Source organism: Culex quinquefasciatus, chromosome 3, assembly GCF_015732765.1.
Source record: "Culex quinquefasciatus strain JHB chromosome 3, VPISU_Cqui_1.0_pri_paternal, whole genome shotgun sequence".
Classification (NCBI taxonomy): domain Eukaryota; kingdom Metazoa; phylum Arthropoda; class Insecta; order Diptera; family Culicidae; genus Culex; species Culex quinquefasciatus.
In genome coordinates this window covers 3,343,224-3,364,523 of record NC_051863.1, presented here as the reverse complement: position 1 = coordinate 3,364,523, position 21,300 = coordinate 3,343,224, and the positions used below count along the sequence as shown (strand labels likewise).

The 21,300-nt window shown below is 36.9% G+C and overlaps 1 protein-coding gene across 2 annotated transcripts in view; it reads right to left on the bottom strand.

The window, feature by feature from the left end:
• LOC6038985 (long-chain fatty acid transport protein 4) overlaps nucleotides 1-21,300 on the bottom strand; it is a 45,660-nt gene that overhangs the window by 9,006 nt on the left and 15,354 nt on the right. The window contains exons 1-2 of one of the 2 annotated variants that reach the window (XM_038262550.1): nucleotides 9,474-10,347; nucleotides 3,123-3,463 (exon numbers count right to left, since the gene is read on the bottom strand). In XM_038262550.1, coding sequence (XP_038118478.1) covers nucleotides 3,123-3,238 — 116 coding nt within the window. In that variant the 5' untranslated portion in view covers nucleotides 3,239-3,463; nucleotides 9,474-10,347. Of the gene's footprint in view, nucleotides 1-3,122; nucleotides 3,464-9,473; nucleotides 10,348-21,300 lie in introns of those variants that run through there. The other variant, XM_038262549.1, reaches the window with a different exon arrangement.

Genomic DNA, 21,300 nt, shown 5'->3' with positions numbered 1-21,300 from the left:
GATCGTTGAGTTAATAGTGGAGCAAAATAACTGTGTGTGAGTGATTTTGTGTGTTAACCAGAAAGACCTTCCCATAGCATCGTTGCTCGGAAGGCTCGCCGACGGGCCTGTTATGAAAGTCCTCCCCATAGCGTTGTAGTTCGGGAGGCATCGAAAAGCCAATACCTTATCCTACTAACCCAAAAAAAAATTAATCACGTGATGCTTGAAGGAGATGCTGTGGATTCAACGGTCTCAAGCGGTATCAACAAGTATATAGCGAAAAACAATGTGCTTGATGAGTCTGCAACTTCAACTATCGGACTAACATTCCTCCCTTTCGTTGAACTGCAGGCTTCTTGGGAGGGCGCCGGTATTGACTAATAAAGTCGGGGTCTTCAGGGGTTAAACAGTGAACGGATGCTTGGCTCCCACTGATCATTTTTGATTCATTGTTTAACTTCAGCTAATCTGTCAATAACGGAGTAGCAGCTCATTGGCAGTCAAACATGCTCATGCTCACTCACTAGCACATAGGTTTATTTCCTTTGACGCCAAATTTCCATCTCATCACCGTTTCAGTCTGCAAATTATTGAAAAAAATGTCATTTTTCGTATGTTCAAAAATGGCCCCACCGTCACGAGATATCAAAAAACGGACCTCGGTTTCGTGATCAGGGACAAAAGTTACCCCTTAGGACAAAGTTTCACGCAAATCGAAGAGGGATCGGGGCAACTTTTCCCAATTTCGTGTGAGTTGGTAGAGAGTTACCCATAGGTGAGATCCGCCTATAAAAAAAGTACATAAATATCACTTAAGCGGTCATAACTTAAGACCGTGTTGCCAGATCTTTTATATTTTTGACTCTTTGAAAAGATCTTTCAATTACCTATGAAACGGTTTATATCATGATGCTTTTTGATATAATTTCCGGCCATTTATCTAACATCCGGTCATATGTAAAAACACATTTGTATACCTAACGTTTAAACTACTTATAGAAACTCTTTTTTCTTTTTTTGAAACTCAATCTATAGGACCCGAGGCAAATGTGATCGGTTTGGCCTAAATCGGTTCTGCCAGTGCTTAGAAAACCGAGTGACAATTTTGGTAGCACACATACACACAGACAAACAGACATTTGTTCAGTGTTTGATTCTGAGTCGATAGGTATAAGTAAAGATGGGTCAGGTTATGTAAATATAAAAAAGCAGCGCTATTATTGAAATTTGATTGGATGTGGCTTTGAAGTCACGAGAATTAACACATAATGTTAACATAAGAGTATCGGCGTGATCGTGCTATCTGCTTGGTTTGGCAGTCCATTGCCGAAGTCCCAAGTTATAACTAAAAATGTCTGCAGTAGTTGGACAAGTACGAGTGTCAAACGCGTTCTGATCTGAAATCCCTTTGACTAGTTGTCGCACACACAGCAATTTTCACTCTTTTTTTTTTTTTGTTTATCTGAAAATGAAATCCGTAGAGGCCACATGTTGAAAGCTGTACAAAAGAGTGTTCTCAATGAAGCGCATGCACTTGCGACAATATAGAACAATGGCGACGAGTTGTTGACTGTAAACAATGAAAACAACAGTTTCACTCACTATACGTGCGCTTCAAAGTTTGGTCAGCCGTTGCCGCAGCTGGGTCATCGTAAGTCCAGTAATAAGCAGTTGCAATCGCCGTGTACAATCGCAACGAAACCTGCTCTCTCTGGCTATCTCTTCAAGCTGTATTATTTGTTATGAAACTTGTTCAAGTTGATCGAGTGAACTAGCAGTGCAAAGCAAAATACACGAGCGACCTTCGGACTTGAGGCGCCGACGGCGTCTTGCGATTTGCAAACGCAGAAAGCAAAATTGCTAGAAAACTTTGCGATTTTTGATAACTCATTGTAGCTGAAAACCAATTGCCAATGAGGATTGCACCAACCACGCGTCAGCGTGGATTGTTTACAAACCAAAGCAAACCGGTGTCATTCAACTCAGACAACCTCAAGAGCCATTTTGATGACGTGTTACTCCGTCAATGTCTGTCACAAATATGGTAACGCAGAACTAAACCAAGACACTTCCACCGAAAAAGGCATTTTTAACGCAAGCTGAAGCGACTTAGTATGCAGAACCACGTGCGCGCCACAGCCGGTTGGCACAGGGAGTTATTTACTCAAATGGTAGAACGTCACGCACGGTGGAAGGTGGTTTTCCTGGTTCTCACCTCGCTTAACGAATTTGATTGTGTTTTAAGAGCTTGGAACTTTTTGAATATAATCGGTACATTAAAAATAAATTACCATTGGATTACATTATTTTAAATTTAGCAAAGATAAAAAAATACAAGAATGCAAGATGCAAGATAAGAAATCAACCTCACAAATCAAGCTTGAAGCAAAACTAAGCTGAACGGATTAGTACGCGTCATGCCTTTCTACCGGCTGCAATTGAAGTTCAATCAACGGCAAGCACGAACGCTGATGGTGTTGATAAGTTCCGTGTTTATCGCTTAAAACCCCATTACTGGCACCTTCGAAATCGGCAACGACGTCGACGCTGAGTACTAACTCGCGCTCAACCAACACACTTAAGGGTTAAGTCACTCTCCGCCACTTTAAAACTTGCATAATCGAGCCCAATCAAGCATTTCGCTGTTATTGCCGTGCTCCTCGCACTTCTCCTGGCACGATCGACGACTAATTATTCGCCGTGTTCTGGAAGTCTACTTAAACTCTGCATCCAATTACACTCGACGCGACCCGACTCGGCGCGGGTCCGCGAAGGTCAATGATTCGCACACGTTTCGGATAGTTTCTGGACAGCGAAAAAAAAGTCACTTTGTTCAAAAGCCCAGGCTGGCCAAACCGGTTTTCCATTTTCGGTCTAGGCAGCCTTGAGTTGCATTCTTCTACACGGCGCAAACAGATCGTACCTTGACGATCTGCCATCAACACCAAAAGAGAGAGCGCGCGGCCGCAGGCCGCAGTAGGCCAAGACTGTGACGCGTGTCTTGTATGCACCTTGCGTGAGCAAGAAACGAACAAAAAACGCTAAAAGAGAAATCCCCACCAATTCAAACCGCACACTTGGATCTCGACTTTTTTTTTCCTTCACGCACCAATTATCCCTCACGGGGAACAACAACTCACTTCACGTCACGGGGCGCCGTCACGGCGGCGATGTAGAACCAGCGCCATTTCCCGCTGGCGATCAGCACGGCCAGCAGCGCGATCAGCACCGCCGGAACTCCAAACTCCCAGCCCATGAAGTACCACACGAGAACGACTCCGGCGATGCAAGCTCCCAAGCCCGCGAACTGAACCACGTACAGCAGCACTAGTCTGAACCGCTCGTTGGACGGGCGTGCACTGGACTGATGGACGGCGTTACTGGTGAAGGCTGCTTCTGGCGCTGGAAGCGCGGAGAGTTGCTTGCCGTTCGACGGAGGCTCATTTTCGACCTGTCCCTTCTCTATGTCGACGATGGCAGGCTGGAAGAGAGAATTGAGAGAAGCGACGCGATTAATCCAAAAGCTTGAAAAGCTTGCTACGTCTTGAGGCGCTTTGCAGCGCTTTAGGCGTAGCAAGCGTTGCGCTGTGGCGGCGTTGAGCGCGTACGCACCAAAACGCATGAGTCAGCAAACGGTTGCTTGGATCGTTGATCGTACAGCTAAAAAACGTGGAACGATAGCGTTGAACAATGTAATGGGTATGTGAGTAATTTACGATGACCTTAATGATGCAGTGAACTTGGGCTGTGTGATAATAATACATAAATCGATTAAACGAGACTGGATGCAAATTGTGGGCGACCAGACAATTGTTGTGGCGGATTTCATTATCATTGCTTGCAGTTCAAATTAAAACAAAAAGATGTCTGACAAAAATGTATTGTTGATAAGAAACAAATTACAGTAACTAATCGAAAAGAAAACTGAATTTTGGAGCAATTCTCATTATGGGAAGACTCGATTTTTTTGATTGGATACGGAAGTTTACACGGAAAAAAATCAATTCTCGAAATCGTGAATAAAATTCACGAATGCGAGAACCACGAAGTAATATTTGCACGTTTATGGTGCAAATGCACCATACTCATGAATAAACTCCTTCGTGGTTCTCACATTCGTGAACTTAATTCACGATTACGAGAATTGATTTTTTTCTGTGTATATATGACTTCAAACATTCGAAACATGGACAAAAAAAATACTATTTGTTTTTTTTTCTTTTATTTCTTATTTTAATTACTTTGAACATCAAATGCCTATTGCCTATTGAATTACAAATAGTTTTTTATACAATTCATTATTGCCATTTTGGCAGCCATCTTGGATACAAAAATTCTAAATCACGCTAAGTAGCCAACTAGCAACTAGCCAAAATAATAAAACAAAAATAAATTATTAGATTATAAGAAGAAGAATTTTTCCAAGGCCTTCGAATCATCGAGTCCGGACTGTATTAGTGCATGCTGCTTAAAACAACATTGTTTTTGTTTGTTTTGGAGATTTTTTCAGATACACGAACTTATCTGTTTTATTGAACTGCTAATAAACCACCTAAATAAATAAAACTATCTACCAAATAACAGATTTACAACTCTTCGTCAAAGCTACAAGCGGTGCCCTCACTCATAGAAAAACAGATCTTAAGGGGTTACATACATGTAGAAAATCACAAAATTTTATATTACAGAACATTTATTAAATCAACTTAAAAATGATTTTCAATCACTCCTGAAAGTTTCATGGGCATATTTCATGATCAAAGTGAGTAACAAATGATTTATGCTAGAAATTTTGCCATGCGCAAAGCGAACTATCAAACTAGTGCGTCCATCCCGGGAATTCCCGGGACAAAAATCCCGGGATTTTTCCAGAACCGGGAAATCCCGAATCCCGGGATTTTTTATAATTTGTCTCTGGAATTCCCGAAAAAAAAACAAATTTTGGTCTGGAAATTCTGATTTGGTTGTGGAAATATATGAACAGTTGAATACCTCAGAATTGATAATAATTTTAAAAGCATTATAATTTGTATTCGGAATATATCAGCATAAATTTAGTTTATTACGGCAAACTGTTTAAATTTTAGTTTACCGATCTGCAAAATGCCTAGCGCTTTAAATATTTCATATTTGATTGTATATATTTTTAAAAGATTGGTATATCTACTTATATTTATGATTTAAAAGTTGAAAAAAAATCAAATCAAATTATGTTTCATTAGGCACTGGTATGTGGGGCAAATCAGGACAAATGAAACGAATTAAGACAGCTAATTAGTATTTTTTGCATGATGTTTTGAGTTACTCTGGTTAAAACAGGAACAGAACAAAACAATTTCACAGAACACCGATTATTTAAATTTATTGTTCTAAAATCTCCTTACCTATTTAGACTGTTTTTTCCTAGTTGGCGGTAGTAACTTAAAAATAATTTGTAAAATATGTTTTTTGCAAATGTTTTTTTGTGAAAGTTAAACGTTTTAGCACTTGTATCAATAAGTAAAATTTTCAAATTATTTTTTAATTTTAACGGTGAATTTATTTAACACATGGATGTTTGCAAACATTTCGAAAGGCGTTTATTCGGGATTGCAAAAAATGTTGTAAGCAACTTGTTGTAAAACTTGATTTTTCCAGCACGTCGTATTTCTAGATAACTTTTTCAAAACAACAAATGCGCCAAGAGTTTCCTTTGTACATAGGACCTTTTGAAAAAGTAATCGAGATTTATCCGATAAATGTACGACTCGTGCTGAAAAAAATTTAATAACATTTTAATTTTACATAGGCTTTTTAAAAACTGTCGTCCTTGTATAGATTGATGTGTAGATTATCAGCAATTTATATGATTGAGCTAATTCTATGATTTTACGCTTGAAAACATAACAAATATAATGAAAACATAGATTTTATTACTGTTTAAAAGATTTCCCGGGATCCCGGGAATTCCCGGGATTCCAAAAATATTTTTCCCGTTTCCCGGGAAATTCAAAACCCGGGAAATTTGGACGCCCTATGTCAAACTTTGCGAGCGGTTTTCTCTGAACACCGAGTTGATTTACGGGTGCCACGATATCTTGAGATGGGATAGACCAAAATGGCTGAAATTTGGAGTGAAGACTCGCAAGACATATCCCGTGTGCATGACGAATGCCGATTTTGAAATTTTGCATTTTTAAAAATGCAAGAATCAAAAACTTTCGATTTTTTATATGAAAAATATAAAAATATTTTGATCTTTTTTTAAAACAAACTTTTTTAAATCTGCCTTCGACATGTACACAGGACCAGTTTAAATTTTGTGCAGATTTGGTCAAGGCAGTGTTGAGATATCGTGACACCCGTTTTTGAAAATGCTAACTTCATATAGCTGTATCTCGGCAATGGTACAACCAAATGTCTTCAAATTTATGTCCTAAAAACAGATTCAAAAAATGTTTAAGTTTGTGCTCAAACCAACCTCTGACATTTTTGCCAATTTACTTGTATGTAACCCCATAAGTTAAATTACACGTGAAACTTTGCTCTAACTTCACGAAAAGCCGAAAGTCAAATTTAGGCTGTAATGAATTGCTGGATCGAAACTTTTGATAATCAAATCACTCAAACAACCGCTCCTCAAAAAAAATACTGCTGCAAATATAAATTTTCATTGAAAACACTCTTAATTTCAACTGTAATCAATATGCAGTGCCTTTTTAAATTTTTGAAAAAAAGTGATTTTTGGAATAAAACGAAATTGCATAAATAAATTTTTTTACCTCGATTTTGCCTTCCTCACTGAGGTAAGGCTATAATCCTGCTCTAAAAATGAACTTTTTATTAAAAGCTCGAAGACCCACCTTCATGTATACATATCGACTCAGAATCGAAAACTGAACAAATGTCTGTGTGTGTGTATGTGTGTGTGTGTGTGTGTATGTGTGTGTGTGTATGTATGTATGTGTTCAAAAATCTTGCCAAGTTTTCTCAGCACTGGCTGAACCGATTTTGATCGAACCAGTTGCATTCGACTTGATTTAGGGTCCCATACATCGCTATTGAATTGTTTGAAGTTTCGATAAGTAGTTCAAAAGTTATGTATAAAAATGTGTTTTCAAATATATCCGGATCTCAATTATATGCATGTAAACGATGTCCGGATCCATCATCCAACCCATCGTTGGTTAGGTAATCAAGAGACCTTTCCAACGAGTCCACAACATCGAAGATCTGGCAACCCTGTCTCGAGTTATGACCACTTAAGTGATATTTATGTACTTTTTTGAAGCCGGATCTCACTTAAATGTATGTAAACGATGTCCGGAACCATCATCCAGCCCATCGTTGGTTAGGTAATCAAGGGACCTTTCTAATGAGTCCACATAATTGAAAATCTAGCAACCCTGTCTCGAGTTATGACAACATAAGTTATATCTGTGTACATATTTTTCTGGACCTGAAAAAAATAGCTGAAATATGTGTCCAAACCACTCATATTACCCATTGTTGCTAAATAGTGAGGAAGGCATCAACCACATAGGTGGATTTAGTTAGTTTTTTTTATTTAAATTTAAAATTTTTATGAAAAAAAACTGTTTATTATGTTTTTTGTTTAGAATTGAAAATTTTAGATGGATTACATAGATATTCTTATATTTGTTGGATTGACTTATTTAGGGAGCGTTCTTGTATAACGTAAAGCAGTAAATTTCAAAATGTATGATATGACGAATGATTGTATGAGAAAGTGGTCAAAAGTACTTTTATGTAAAATAGAACGCACGATTTTGTGGCGTACTCACAATTCCAAAAAAACGTATTTTTCATTGAAAAAAAAAACACTTAAAAAGTTCTGAAAATTCTGCCATTTACCGTTACTCAACTGTAAAAATATTTGCAACATGTCATTTTGAAGAAAATTTAATGTACTTTTGGAATCTACATTAACCAACATTGGAATTTTTTTTATTTTTATTTATTTGTTTTTTTTTTCATTTAGGACAAAAAATGTCATTTTAAAATTTCCTGTTTTTTTCTAACTTTGCAGGGTTATTTTTAGAGTGTAATAATATTCTACAAAGTTGTAGAGCAGACAATTACAAACACTTTGATGTACAAAAATAAGGGGTTTTCTTATAAACATCACCAGTTTTCGCGATTTTACGAAAAAAAAAGTTTTACAGTACAGTACAGTCCAAAATCGATTATCCTAAGGCCTCGGATAAAATTCACTTCGGATAATCAAACTGTCAAAAAAAACTTCGTTATCTAATATATGATTGTTCAGCATAAATATGACCCCTAAACGACGCTAAAATGATTTAGAATGTTTAAATGGTGGTGATGCAATATTGAAAAAAAGCATTTTATTTTTTAACAAGCTATCAACAATTCAAATTTGACTAAAATGGGGTCGTAGAACTCAAATTTTATGTTAAAAACAAAAAAATGAAGAAATACGAAAAAAACGTTTGTGATTCGATAATCCGAAGTTCCATACAAACCTTCGGAAAATCGAAGTTCGGATAATCGAGGCTTCGGATAATCGAGCCTGGACTGTACCACCTTAAGTAAGAGATGTCCAAAAAGACCCAAAAATAAAATTTTGTCTAAATCTAGTCGATTCTGCATGCGATAAAAATGGCCGATGTCCGAAATGTTTACCAAATCCATGCAAGAGAACCCATCAGCCTGAGGGTTTGAAGCTTTTGACCTCGTATGAAAACTGATTGAAGAATAATTCGGGTAAGCAAAATCTGTGCAAATTTGCCGGTTGTGCAGAAAAAAATGACGATATTTTTGGTTATTTTCGGCAGGAAATAACTTTGTTTTCAAATAGGAGGCAAAATTTCGAATAGTTTTATACCCATATTGCAAATTATGATAATTTCAGTATTTTCAAAAAATGCGGTATTCTGTGAAAATTTTACATTAAAATCTTATTTTACATAAAAAAAACTGTAATAAAAGGGAAAAAGCATAATAAATTTCGCTTCGAATAATCGAGTCTGGACTGTACATTATTTAAAAACTCTATAGCCGTGAAAACCCATGTGTACTACAAATTATGAAAATTTGGGAACGTTCGAAGATTAACATATGGAATTTTCTTAAAAGTGAAAAAGCATCGATTGAAAAAAAAACTGTCATTCGAGGGTTTTGACCATTTTATTTATTGTCCGGGAAATCATTAATTTTCAATTCAGTTCCGATTGGAGCGTGTTCAAGGAGCCCAAATTTATCATTCCTTGACGACACTGAAGCGTTTACTGCCTTTAAAAATGTCGAGTTGTGTTATCATTTCCATGCAAGATTTAAAAATGCATGCATGTGCTGCATCTGATTTATATTTTGCTGAAACAAGCATTGCTTTCAATTTCAACAGTTTATTCCATTTTAAATATCTCCCGTCACGCAACCGTCAAAAATCCGCTAAAAAACATATAATCATGCAGCAGCGGCATCCCCAAAACAAACAAAAAAAAGCCTGCCTCCAAAACGCAAATTACCTTCTTGTACCCATCGTTCCACCGCCTCCCGGCGGCACCGTACCGCGCCCGGGCAAAGTTCTTCACCGAGCGGATCGTGCGTCACGAGACGAACCTGCTCTTCACGTTCAGTTGCTGGGTGAAGAAGAGGAAATTTCGAAAAATCATCACTTTTAAGCGTGCCCACCTTCCCAAGGGGCCTACTTGGGTAAGGTCGTGGAGTGTGTACTGAGCGGCCTAAAGGGCGTAACCCCAAGTATGGGGTAGTAGGCCTTGCCGGGCGCGGTGTCTTGTCGTTGACTGCTTAATGACGGTACTGGCGATGGGCGATGCAGATTTCGCACCGTCCGGTGCAGTGACTTCGTTACGTTCTGATTATCTCTGGGAGCTTACGTATGCAGCGGCACTTCTTCTGTGCAATGAATAAATGATGATTACCGCATTGTCTTTGGGCTCTTCGTTATTTGTGCACGTGATTTGCAGGTGGTCGCCGCATACTACGATTGGATTTCAAGTCGGAAGCAAATTTCACTTTTTTACGCTTCGAGTTTTTCGCTGAAACAATCTCCGCTATACGTCCGAACACAATAACACTTTTCCAGCGATGATGCAAACGGGACGGGTTTGAGGAAAACTAGTTGAATGGTTCCAATTACACTGTTTTGTTTCTTCGCATCGGCAATTTCCTCCAACTTAAAGGGGAGTTGGTTTCCGAAGCAGAAAAACCAATAATCTGCAGGCAAATTTCCTCCTACTGTGAACTTTCACTCTTATTCAAAGCAGTTTCGTTCCAGAAGCAAAACAAACATCAGCTGAACCCCAAAAAAAGAGAAAAGCTTTGAAAATACACAAACAATTTCGGAAGCATTACGTCAACGTCGCCGAATGTTGATGCGCGTGGAAAATCGATGTTACCTTGCAAATTACGTCCGATCTGCGCAGCACAGCCAGGGCCGCACCACCGCAACCCATGTTATTTCGACTAACCTTGCCGTTATAGTTCTTTGAGAGAGAGAGAGCCGCGGTCAACAGGTGCGATTGTTTTCACCTTCTGTCTCGAGAGGTGTGAGCGCAATAAAATTTACTGTATGATGAACCTCCCCCAGCTCCGACTCAACTCATTCGGACGAGAAGTTATTGCTCGGCTTTAATGCTTGATTTGTGGCGCACTTAAGGGGGCACTCATACGAGGCTGATTGAGCGCAAATTGCTAATATCCGACGGACGGTGGCACCCTCAGTAGGCTGCGGGAGTTGACGATGCGCCATGCGTCTCCACTTAAAACGGTCGGAATTGAGTTACGTGGACGGGGTTGTTTGAATTCGTAATGAACTGTTACGGTTGGGTTGGTTTGTGTGGCGTTAGGAACGTTCCTCATCTCTCGATAAATCAAATTCTGAATTTCAAATTGGAATTTTTCAGCATATTTTTAGAATGATCACAATTTTGACAGATTTATTTGACAGGACTTATTTTATTGAGGATGCGCATTGACTGGATCGTCAACCCCTCCAAACTAATGTGTCTTGAATGAGGAATTGGTCAATACAGGCAATGATTACGAATTAGGCTAAAAATATCCCTTCTAAAACCAGTAAAAGTAAAAAATACTAACTTTTCTCGAAGATTTTTCAGTGTTGTATTCTCTGATTAGGAAACAAAATTGTCCATCAAAATCTTTTATCAAAATAATAAGATTTGCCACACAAGTCTCCAAACAGTTTTGTGCGCTACACAGTAGAAAAATCTGTGTAAAATCACATGCAAAAGCATGCACATCACCTTTGTGAGCAAAAGCATGTTATATTGTATGAGAAAACGTGTACACAAAAAGCATGTACCGAAGAAAAAAAATCAGATTTTTTTTTCTTCGATACATGCTTTTTGTGTACACGTTTTTTTCATATAATATTACATGCTTTTGCTCACAAAGGTTATGTGCATGTAGTCGTACAAAATTGACATGTGAATAATTTAAAGAATTATATCTTGAGAAGGGATTGTTTTAAACGATTTGGTGTAGTCGGCAAAGTTATAGGTAAAATTTGGACTTTGTACATGGAAATAATCCCCCTTTCTTTTTTCACTCTTTAACAATTTCAGTTAAATTCCTAGAAAATAGTTATTTATTCAAACCATCCCGAGCAGACGGAAATAACTTGGGAATAACATTTTTTGATATTTGAAAATACTAGGCAAATAACATTTTATGTTATTTATAACAAGATTTGTTATTCGTCGTTATGATTTTTTTGTTATTGGATTATTACAGACTAATAACATTTTTAGTGATTCTACGAACAAATCTCTGTTATTATTTTTTGTTATTTTAACAACTAATCCGATCATCCCAATAACAGTTGGAGTTATTCTTCCATAACAAAAAATGTTATTCCCGAGTTGTTTTGGCGTTCAACCAATATCAGACCAATAAAAAATTTTGTTATGATAACATAAACTGTTATTAAATTCTTATGTAAAAATGGACTTTTCAAGAAGATTCCATAACACTTTCTGTTATTTTAACAGTATTTGTTATTGAAATGGCATGAATTTTGTTATTACCGTCTGCCCGGGATCCACATTAACGACCCCCGGGTCTTTTGTGGTCTCTATTGCAAGTTTGTGCTCGAACCTAGGAGTCCGAAGGCTTGAATGAGGAGAGCACCCAAACCTCTTTCTACTCCAAGGAACCTTCCACCGCAGTGTTTGAACTGACGACCTTTGGATTGCGAGTCCAACCGCCGCCAGCGATTCCACCGGAGTAGGCTTGGTTTGGTGTGTTGTTTGTACTTATGGCATGGAGACGACTCCTACACCTGGAATGGTTTAACGGCCTAACAACAACCAAGGCCGGGACCGACATTTTACTTCCTCATCCGATGGAAAGTTGGAGCAGATGAGAATCGAACTCAGAATCATCCGCTTACAAAGCGGACAGCGTAACCATTCGGCCACGCACTGCCATTGTTATTTATTACTAATTTTAAAAATTTACCGATTTGTTATAACCTGAGGTGGGGGTGGCGCTAATTTTTATACCTGATTTAGAATATTTTGAAAAAAGAAGATCTTGAAAAAAAATTGGGCACAAATGAGAAAAAGTTCAATCAGGTCGGTTTCCAATTAAAATACTTGTTTTGTTTTCCGTAAAATTCATGGAGGAAATCACCACGGCTTAAATGTGTCCGTAAAAAATGAAAAAAAATCTTTTTATTCTGACTGAAGATGACCTCTTAAAGATTAGGAATGTGAAAAATTAACCTAATTAGTGTCACCTAAAAGATTTCCAACATAAATATTTAAACTATTGTGAAATTCTCTGCTATTTCCGAAATAAAAATACTTTGAAATTTTAGAATCACTGTTTGCATTCGAAAATTTCAAATATAGCTCTTTTCTCAGAAGCTTCATTTTTTACATTAAAAATCGAATCAGGAGTTTTGACTTTTAAAAAACTGATTATTAACAAATTTTCTACTTTAAGGATTTATATATCAGTCATCAAAAGTCCATCCATCCATTTGAATTTCGTCATTTTTTAGCTATCATACAAAATTCATGCAGCAGTGTTGTCAATACATAAAAAAAGTTAAATAATATATTTATAGAGAATTTTTTTTTGTTATAAACAAAAAAAATTGCACCGTCCGTTTAAAAACAATTGAGAAAACATTATGTACTACGCTTGCATTTTCATTCGAGTACTCTTTAAATTATAGAATATTGAGGAAAGTGATTATTTTCACGAAACCATTGATATTTTCCATGTTTTGGATAGTTAAAAGTAACCGATTTCATGATATTTTTAATTTTGTACCTTTTGATTCTGGAATTTTTCGTGATCAAAAAAGGCATCGATCATTGGTTTGTCCACACAAGTCTGCATGCGTTTTTTGCTACGATCCTTACAAAACGATTTATAAATATTGGAAAATCTGTATCTAGAAACTAATATTCTGATCGATAAGATGTTATCATCAAAGTTGTAGGTGGTTATGAGGACAATTCTGAAAAAATACTTATACTCTTAAAAAATACTCATTTTTTCTCAGAATTAAAAAAAAGCAGTACTCGATCGTTTTATATGTTTGGGATACTCAAAAATACAACTTTTGGGTCATAGAGCGGACCGAAAAAAAATCTCCCTTGATTTTTCTAAGCAAAATTTAAAGAAATTTAAGTTAAATTTAAATTTTGATAAAATGCATCGTTTCCAAGCTTTAGCCGTTTGAGGGTAATTTTAGGTATAAATATTCAACATTTTTAAAACGTGTCCATTTGTTGTGTTCTAAAAAATGTTGTTTCAAAAAGCTATAAAAATTATATAAAAATTTTAAGTGTGTACTTTAAAATTCGGATTAATACTTTCTGCGACGAATATTAGTAGTATTAAAGTATAATTGCAATCAGGAAAATTTTGATTTTCTGATAATTTTCCCAACAACTCTGATTTTACAACTGATGATATATCGGAAACTATTCATGATTTTCAATGCTGAAAAATTAAATTTCTCTGAAATTTTCAAATCTTTCGAATAACCATTTTTCCAAATTTTCAAATCAAACTTTTCAGATTTGACATTTCAGTATTTCAAGGAAAAAAGCATTCAAATTTCATTATACAGCAAAAGTCGGTTTGTAATTACAAGTTTTCATAAAATCTTTGTCTTAACTAAAATATTTCTGCGGATTTTTTTTTGTCGAGCTGTACATTGAAAATTCATTAAAACTGGAGATATTTTCGATTCACTCAAGCATGTTAAAAATGGTCATAAACGCAGGGGAAAGCAGTTCTTTTCGAAAAGTGATCAGAAATTTTCTCTTAAATTTGTATTAAAGTTTTTGAAGATAGTGTCTCAACAAATGGTCTTATTATTATTTTCAAAAATTAGAATTTTTAGCTGGTTTTGTTTATCGATATTTCAAATATTTTTCATCAAGCCACTCTAAATGGTCTGAATTGAAAAAAAAACCTCAACAAAAAATATATTTAAAAACAACAATCAAGGTTTCTTGGTTTCTACATAATCTACAAAATATACAATATAAATTTAAGAACTCATTTAGAATACTACATGTAATGAATTATGTTCGTATTATGATCGCATGTTTGTAATAAAATAAACCTCATTTGCATACGCTTGTTTGCACACAGCACACAAGAAAATTCACACAACGGGGTTTTTTGCTCTTTTACGACGTCATTATTTTGCAAATTAGCATCATTTTACCCACAGATAAAAAAAAATCACATACGCGACAAAAGATCACGTACTCTCAAAGATACATTGTTCTTTAGAGGTGGGGCAAGAAGTTCATTGATCTTACGGTCATTTGCAAGCTTTTAAGCCAAAGAGACTTCAACGCCCATGGGGAACGAACCCGATCTCCTTGAAGATACGTTGGATTAAAAAAAAAAATAATATTTGATTTTACATTAAAATGTTGTTTATGTTTTTTTGTGATTTTTCTTGGTGAAACGTCATAAGTCTAGTCATTAGCAGATCCACAAATCATGCAACCCAAACTCAGTCTCCCATGTAAATCGCACCTGTCATCTCGCAAACAATAAGCAACTGAAACTCCACGGAAGATTGATGCTGCATGTTCGGAGATTAGTCCAAAAAAAATTACAACACACGCAATGTTAGAGCTAGGCTACAACCATAACCATCTCGCCATTGTGCGCTACTTCGCTGATCTGCGGGGTTACCTTAAGCCACCACACACATGACTTTCAACTTGGCCCGTTAGCCATTCGACGCAGTATGTCATGACCGCGAGAACAACAGCTACAAAAAATTACTTCCAAACGCTGCGCAACCTAATGGGCATCAGTGGCCGGACCTTGGAGCGCAGAAGGCTTCGGGCATCTCTTGTTCTTTTCTTTTCTTCGTTTCGTAATGGTTGCTGTGTTAAAAGGTGGCTTATAATTGTGACGAGATGTCGCAAATGTGGATGATTTTTTTTCGACATTCTAAGGATTTTTCAAATGCATCATTTTATTCTGCTTGAATCTTTTTTTTTCGTGATGATCTCCCTTTTCTCCAGCCTTTTATTCTGTTTATCACAAACCAGTTCTTCAAGATACCAAGCTATTTCAGCTGAAGATGTTTAAAACGTTCAATTAACACCATTTTATTTGAGATAAATGTGGTTTCAATGGCAATAAACAACTGTGAGTAATCTTCTTCACCAAATATTGACCTTGAAATTAGTATCATATCGTTGCTAATTGTCGATATTGATCCAAGAACCGTCTGTAAACCAGTTGCAACCCGGAAGAACCTTCTGTACCCTGATGCCATGTCATTTGTACTCAACACCGTCGCGTTATAGCGAACCCTCGCTCAATGCCAAGGGCAGCCACTGCAATCGGCGGCACGTTGAACTACAAATTCTTAAGCTCCAGCACCAAGTTGCAAGTTAAGGCACACCATCGATTAAGGCGCAGTAGGCCAGCACTTTCAACACGCGCACGCGCGCTCAACTCTCTCGTTCAGGCTCATGGAAAACTAGATCGATATTCTAGACGAGGTTTTTCCATGTCAAATCACATTTAAAAATATTTCAAAATTTGAACTCGTTTTTTTAAACGAAACTGTTAAATCCAAACAAAAACTCAAAAGAATTAATTTAATACACATTTGATGCAAATTTATTTCACGGTTATACCGATGGAACCGTAAAGAAGCTGATTTGCCGGAAAACCGGTTGGGAACTGAAACCTTTGCCTTTTCGAGAATTTCCACACACTTTTTTTATGATTTCCTTACGCGATACCAAGAGCAAAAGTCAAGTTCAATAGCAACCAGTACTTTCAAGGCTTTTGCAGTGATTTATTGCTGTCATTTAATGGTTTTTTGCGGACGTTCAATTTCCACTTTTTTATTTTTATTTCGCGGTTGCACGGTTGACCGATTTTACTCTATTTTTAGGTTATTAAAGCAATGTTTTTTTGCGTAACGCCTTTACCTTTTTGAGAATTTCCTCACATTTTGCCTTTCTTACTAAAGAAAGGTATAGGTTTTACTTTAAGCCAGGACGTCATTTCCAGCTTCGTAAATATGTCGATTCAGCATGAATTTTAAACCGAAAAATCGCTAAAAAATCACACTGCATCGATTTTCGACGCTCTATCGATTCACCTTGACAGAACTCGTCTATCTCGAACCCTCGAATTTTGAGAAAATAAATTCCGTGGAGGTCGAGTGATGTTCGTATGTGGTAAAATTTTGCAAAATTTTGTGTCGCGCCGTTCTCAGCTCCCATAAATCCGATTTCAATTCTCCTAAATGCAGATGAAAGCTAGTGTGCTGAACCTGGGCGAGTTGCCGCGCAAATTTCGAAATATCCATCTGTTTTCGGATGTGTCTAGACTTTTCCAGAAAATACACAGTTTTCAAATGAAAATATGGTCAAAATTTTTCATTTTCATACCTTTTATTTATCTCAAAATTGCATTTTTCGAGCCCTACAACCTCCCAAATTTTCATCCAGATTCATAATATGGTTCTGGAGTTAGAGCCGTTTGATTGACCTACCATAAGAAACAAAATCCCTAAAAAAAGGTAAAAACCCACCTGGTGACCTTCGCCAACATTTTTCATTTCTGATTTTATTCGAAATTTCTTGCTACATTCATAGTACAGACCATGAGTTAGCATATGAAACAAATTCGACATCGATCGGCAATCCCGATCAATTTTTAGAACGATTTACTTTTTGCCTTTCTTACTATTGCCTTTCTTACTAAAGAAAGGTATAGGTTTTACTTTAAGCCAGGACGTCATTTCCAGCTTCGTAAATATGTCGATTCAGCATGAATTTTAAACCGAAAAATCGCTAAAAAATCACACTGCATCGATTTTCGACGCTCTATCGATTCACCTTGACAGAACTCGTCTATCTCGAACCCTCGAATTTTGAGAAAATAAATTCCGTGGAGGTCGAGCGATGTTCGTATGTGGTAAAATTTTGCAAAATTTTGTGTCGCGCCGTTCTCAGCTCCCATAAATCCGATTTCAATTCTCCTAAATGCAGATGAAAGCTAGTGTGCTGAACCTGGGCGAGTTGCCGCGCAAATTTCGAAATATCCATCTGTTTTCGGATGTGTCTAGACTTTTCCAGAAAATACACAGTTTTCAAATGAAAATATGGTCAAAATTTTTCATTTTCATACCTTTTATTTATCTCAAAAATTGCATTTTCGAGCCCTACAACCTCCCAAATTTTCATCCAGATTCATAATATGGTTCTGGAGTTAGAGCCGTTTGATTGACCTACCATAAGAAACAAAATCCCTAAAAAAAGGTAAAAACCCACCTGGTGACCTTCGCCAACATTTTTCATTTCTGATTTTATTCGAAATTTCTTGCTACATTCATAGTACAGACCATGAGTTAGCATCTGAAACAAATTCGACATCGATCGGCAATCCCGATCAATTTTTAGAACGATTTACTTTTTGCCTTTCTTACTAAAGAAAGGTATAGGTTTTACTTTAAGCCAGGACGTCATTTCCAGCTTCGTAAATATGTCGATTCAGCATGAATTTTAAACCGAAAAATCGCTAAAAAATCACACTGCATCGATTTTCGACGCTTCGTCGCCAAGTCGACAAGTTGTCAAGTTGAGCTTCGAATACTGGCGCGAGAATGCTGGCGCATATGTTTTGGCTCGGCTTATACTCGTTCGTAGTAGCTTGTCTACCGATGTTTTCTTCAACATGTCAGATATCGTAGCTTTTCGGTTTCTTTTGCTCTGTCCGTTTTTGCATAACTGTCCAATGTTTATGCAAAAACTTTTTTGACATAGGACATTCATCCGGGTACAATCAATTTGTTTCCCGTATGCTCCTAAAATCGCCTTTAAGTAGGCTTCATTTGTCGTGTCGTTTTATTTAACAGAGTTCATTGGATTCCAATAGGAGCTTTCGAAGCTTCTAAGCTTTATATCGTTTTCAAAGTTTTCAATGCTCGCGACGCCATCTACCTAAGGTATTGCGATTGAGTGTGTAGTGGTGAGGTTGTAAAAATATCTATCTCTGACTCTCTCACTTTCGTAGACGCTGAATGGCAAGCTTCCCACTGTGCGGTTAACTCGGTTTTGCTTTACGCCTGCTTTGTTCGGTTTTTGGGCTCGTACCAAAACTAGAAAACCAAAACCGCGATGTGTGTCGTCACTTGCGCATTGGAAGCTAAGAATTTGTACGATTAAAAATATTCGATAGGTGAAAATTGCATTTTCAATTTCTTTTAGAAAACACATCATTAATCAAGGTGGGTCTCGTGGCGCAGGGGTAGCGGCTTCGGCTGCCGATCCCGATGATGCTATGAGACGCGGGTTCGATTCCCGCCTTATCCACTGAGCTTCTATCGGATGGTGAAGTAAAACGTCGGTCCCGGTTTCTCCTGTCTCGTCAGAGGCGCTGGAGCAGAAATCCCACGTTAGAGGAAGGCCATGCCCCGGGGGGCGTAGTGCCAATAGTTTCGTTTTTTTTCGTATCATTAATAATACCTTGCTTTCATCATAAGATTTTTTGTATCAAGTCGATGTTGTGAATTGAGAGATGTTATATTCTTTAGTAAGAAAGGCTCTATCTCACCCCTGGTGGGATTAAATCGGGTTTTTAAAAATGATTTCCTTTCACGCTACCAAGTGCAAAAGTCAAGTTTATTGGCAACCAGCACTATCAAAACTTTTGCTTTCGTGCTGTCGTTAATTGATTTTTGCGGATATACAATTTCAAATGTTTTATTTTTATATTGCAGTTGCACGGTTGACCAATTTTTCTCTATTTTTAGGCTATAAAAACATGATCAAAACGGACCATTTTATTGCGAAACGTCTCAGGGTCGCATTTTTTCCCAATTGAACGGCGCTGTTACTCAATCAAAATCAATAAAGTGTCACTCATGACCGCAGGAGGCAAGTCAACCGGCGAAGCGGTTAAAACAAACATCCAAGCAGGCGGGATCTTAAAAGTTCGTTTTTTTTTCTTACAGTTTGCTCAACTCTCAACAGATCGCAGTTTTCTGAACGCTTGGCCTGCTAAAGACACTCAAATGTCGAAGAGGGATCGCCAAGGGCCATCTACCTAACTGTTTAATAATGCTGGATTTTTTACGACAAAAAGAGAAATCTAGCATCCAAAAATCTTCTAAGAAACGAATATCAAAATAAGACAAGCGACCTTCAAAGCATACTAATTTTATACAGAGGCTAACACACGCGAAAGTTCACCGTGTCACATTTGAAGTAGTCCGATCGGGTGCATTAGTTTGAATACATTTATTGTGGTCAGATTTGGTTTGACGTCAGTATTTCGCAAGCAATTTTGGTTTCGATTATTTTTTTGGAATTATTTCTTTTTATATTGGTATTTTAAACAATCTTGAAACTGTTAAATTAAAAAAAATAATCAAATAAGAACCTGTTTATTTTTATTTTTGTGTTCTACAAAAAGTCTTACGATCAAACAATTTAAAAAACATAAAATCACAAGCATCTACACAAAGTTTTATGAAAAGTCATCAAAGTTAAAGACTGCTTCGCCTTATTGAACAATCAAAATACCGCTAATAAGCCGGCTGCAAGCTACCACACTTGTTTGACGTCAGTCGGAGAGGGGGTTGCCCAGGAAGGTGGTGATGATTCGTTTCGGTGGCTGAACCGGTTCGAAGCTTAAACTTTTGGCTTTTAGGTAGCTTTTCAGGACTTTTTCTATTTTCGAGGGCTTTTAAGATGTAAATAATTTAAATTCCGATTCAAAAGCGTTAAGTCATTTTGAAAATTCTCAAAATTTCTAGACGGCAATAAAATAGTGTTATCAGAGGAATTCCATCTTATGCATTAGTGAAGTTTTTACCAAAACAGAAACAAACTGACGAAAAACCAGTATGAACCGAATTTACCTTCTTGCGTGATTTTCCTTTCTATTTTTAAGGGTTTCCTTTCGCTTACCCAGAAAAAAAGTCAAGTTCATAGTTACGAGCACTTGCTAGAATTTTTGGCTGGAAGATGTTGATGACATTGAGTTTTGAAAGTCAATGATAAACTTATGCATCCGGTATACGACATAAAATTGGGCTGTATCGGGTTGGTACCTTGAAAAAAGTTTAACTATCAACTACATTGAATGATCACATGTGACGCACATAAGTCTTTAAAAAAAAGGCTGGATTTGTTAGCAACGTTAGAACGATGTTCAAAATTTCTGCAAAATATATACATATCTGGAGTTTTTTTTGAAAAGATCCAATAAACCAAATTCCCAGTTTTTGCTTTTTGGGTGTTTTTGAAACCGCCTTGAGTCAGGGGTATTAAAAAACACCCAAAAAGCAAAAACTGAAAATTTGGTTTATTGGACCTTTTCAAAAAAAAACTCCAGATATAGGCTTGAAAAGGTTGGCTTTTAAATTAGGAATGAAAATCGATTAATGGAAGTTGTTTTATCCAGCTTTTTAAGCGAACATGGCGTTCGAATGGTGAACGTCCGAAATGTCAAAATCACGCAGTGCACGGTAAAAAATCAATTCTCGAAATCATGAATAAAATTCACCATACTCATGAATAAATTCCTTCGTGGTTCTCACATTCGTGAACTTAATTCACGATTACGAGACTTGATTTTTTGTTGTGTGGTACCAACATTACGAAAAAAAAAAGTGTGCCATGGCATTTTTTTTCTAATGTTGGTGCTCTTGCGCGATTTTGACATTTCGGACATTCGAACGCCATCTTCGCTTAAAAACCTGGATATATTATCTCCTCCAATTCAAACCTTTAATTTCAAACACATTTTCAGTTCATGTAAAAAATAATTAATTAAAATTATTTAAAT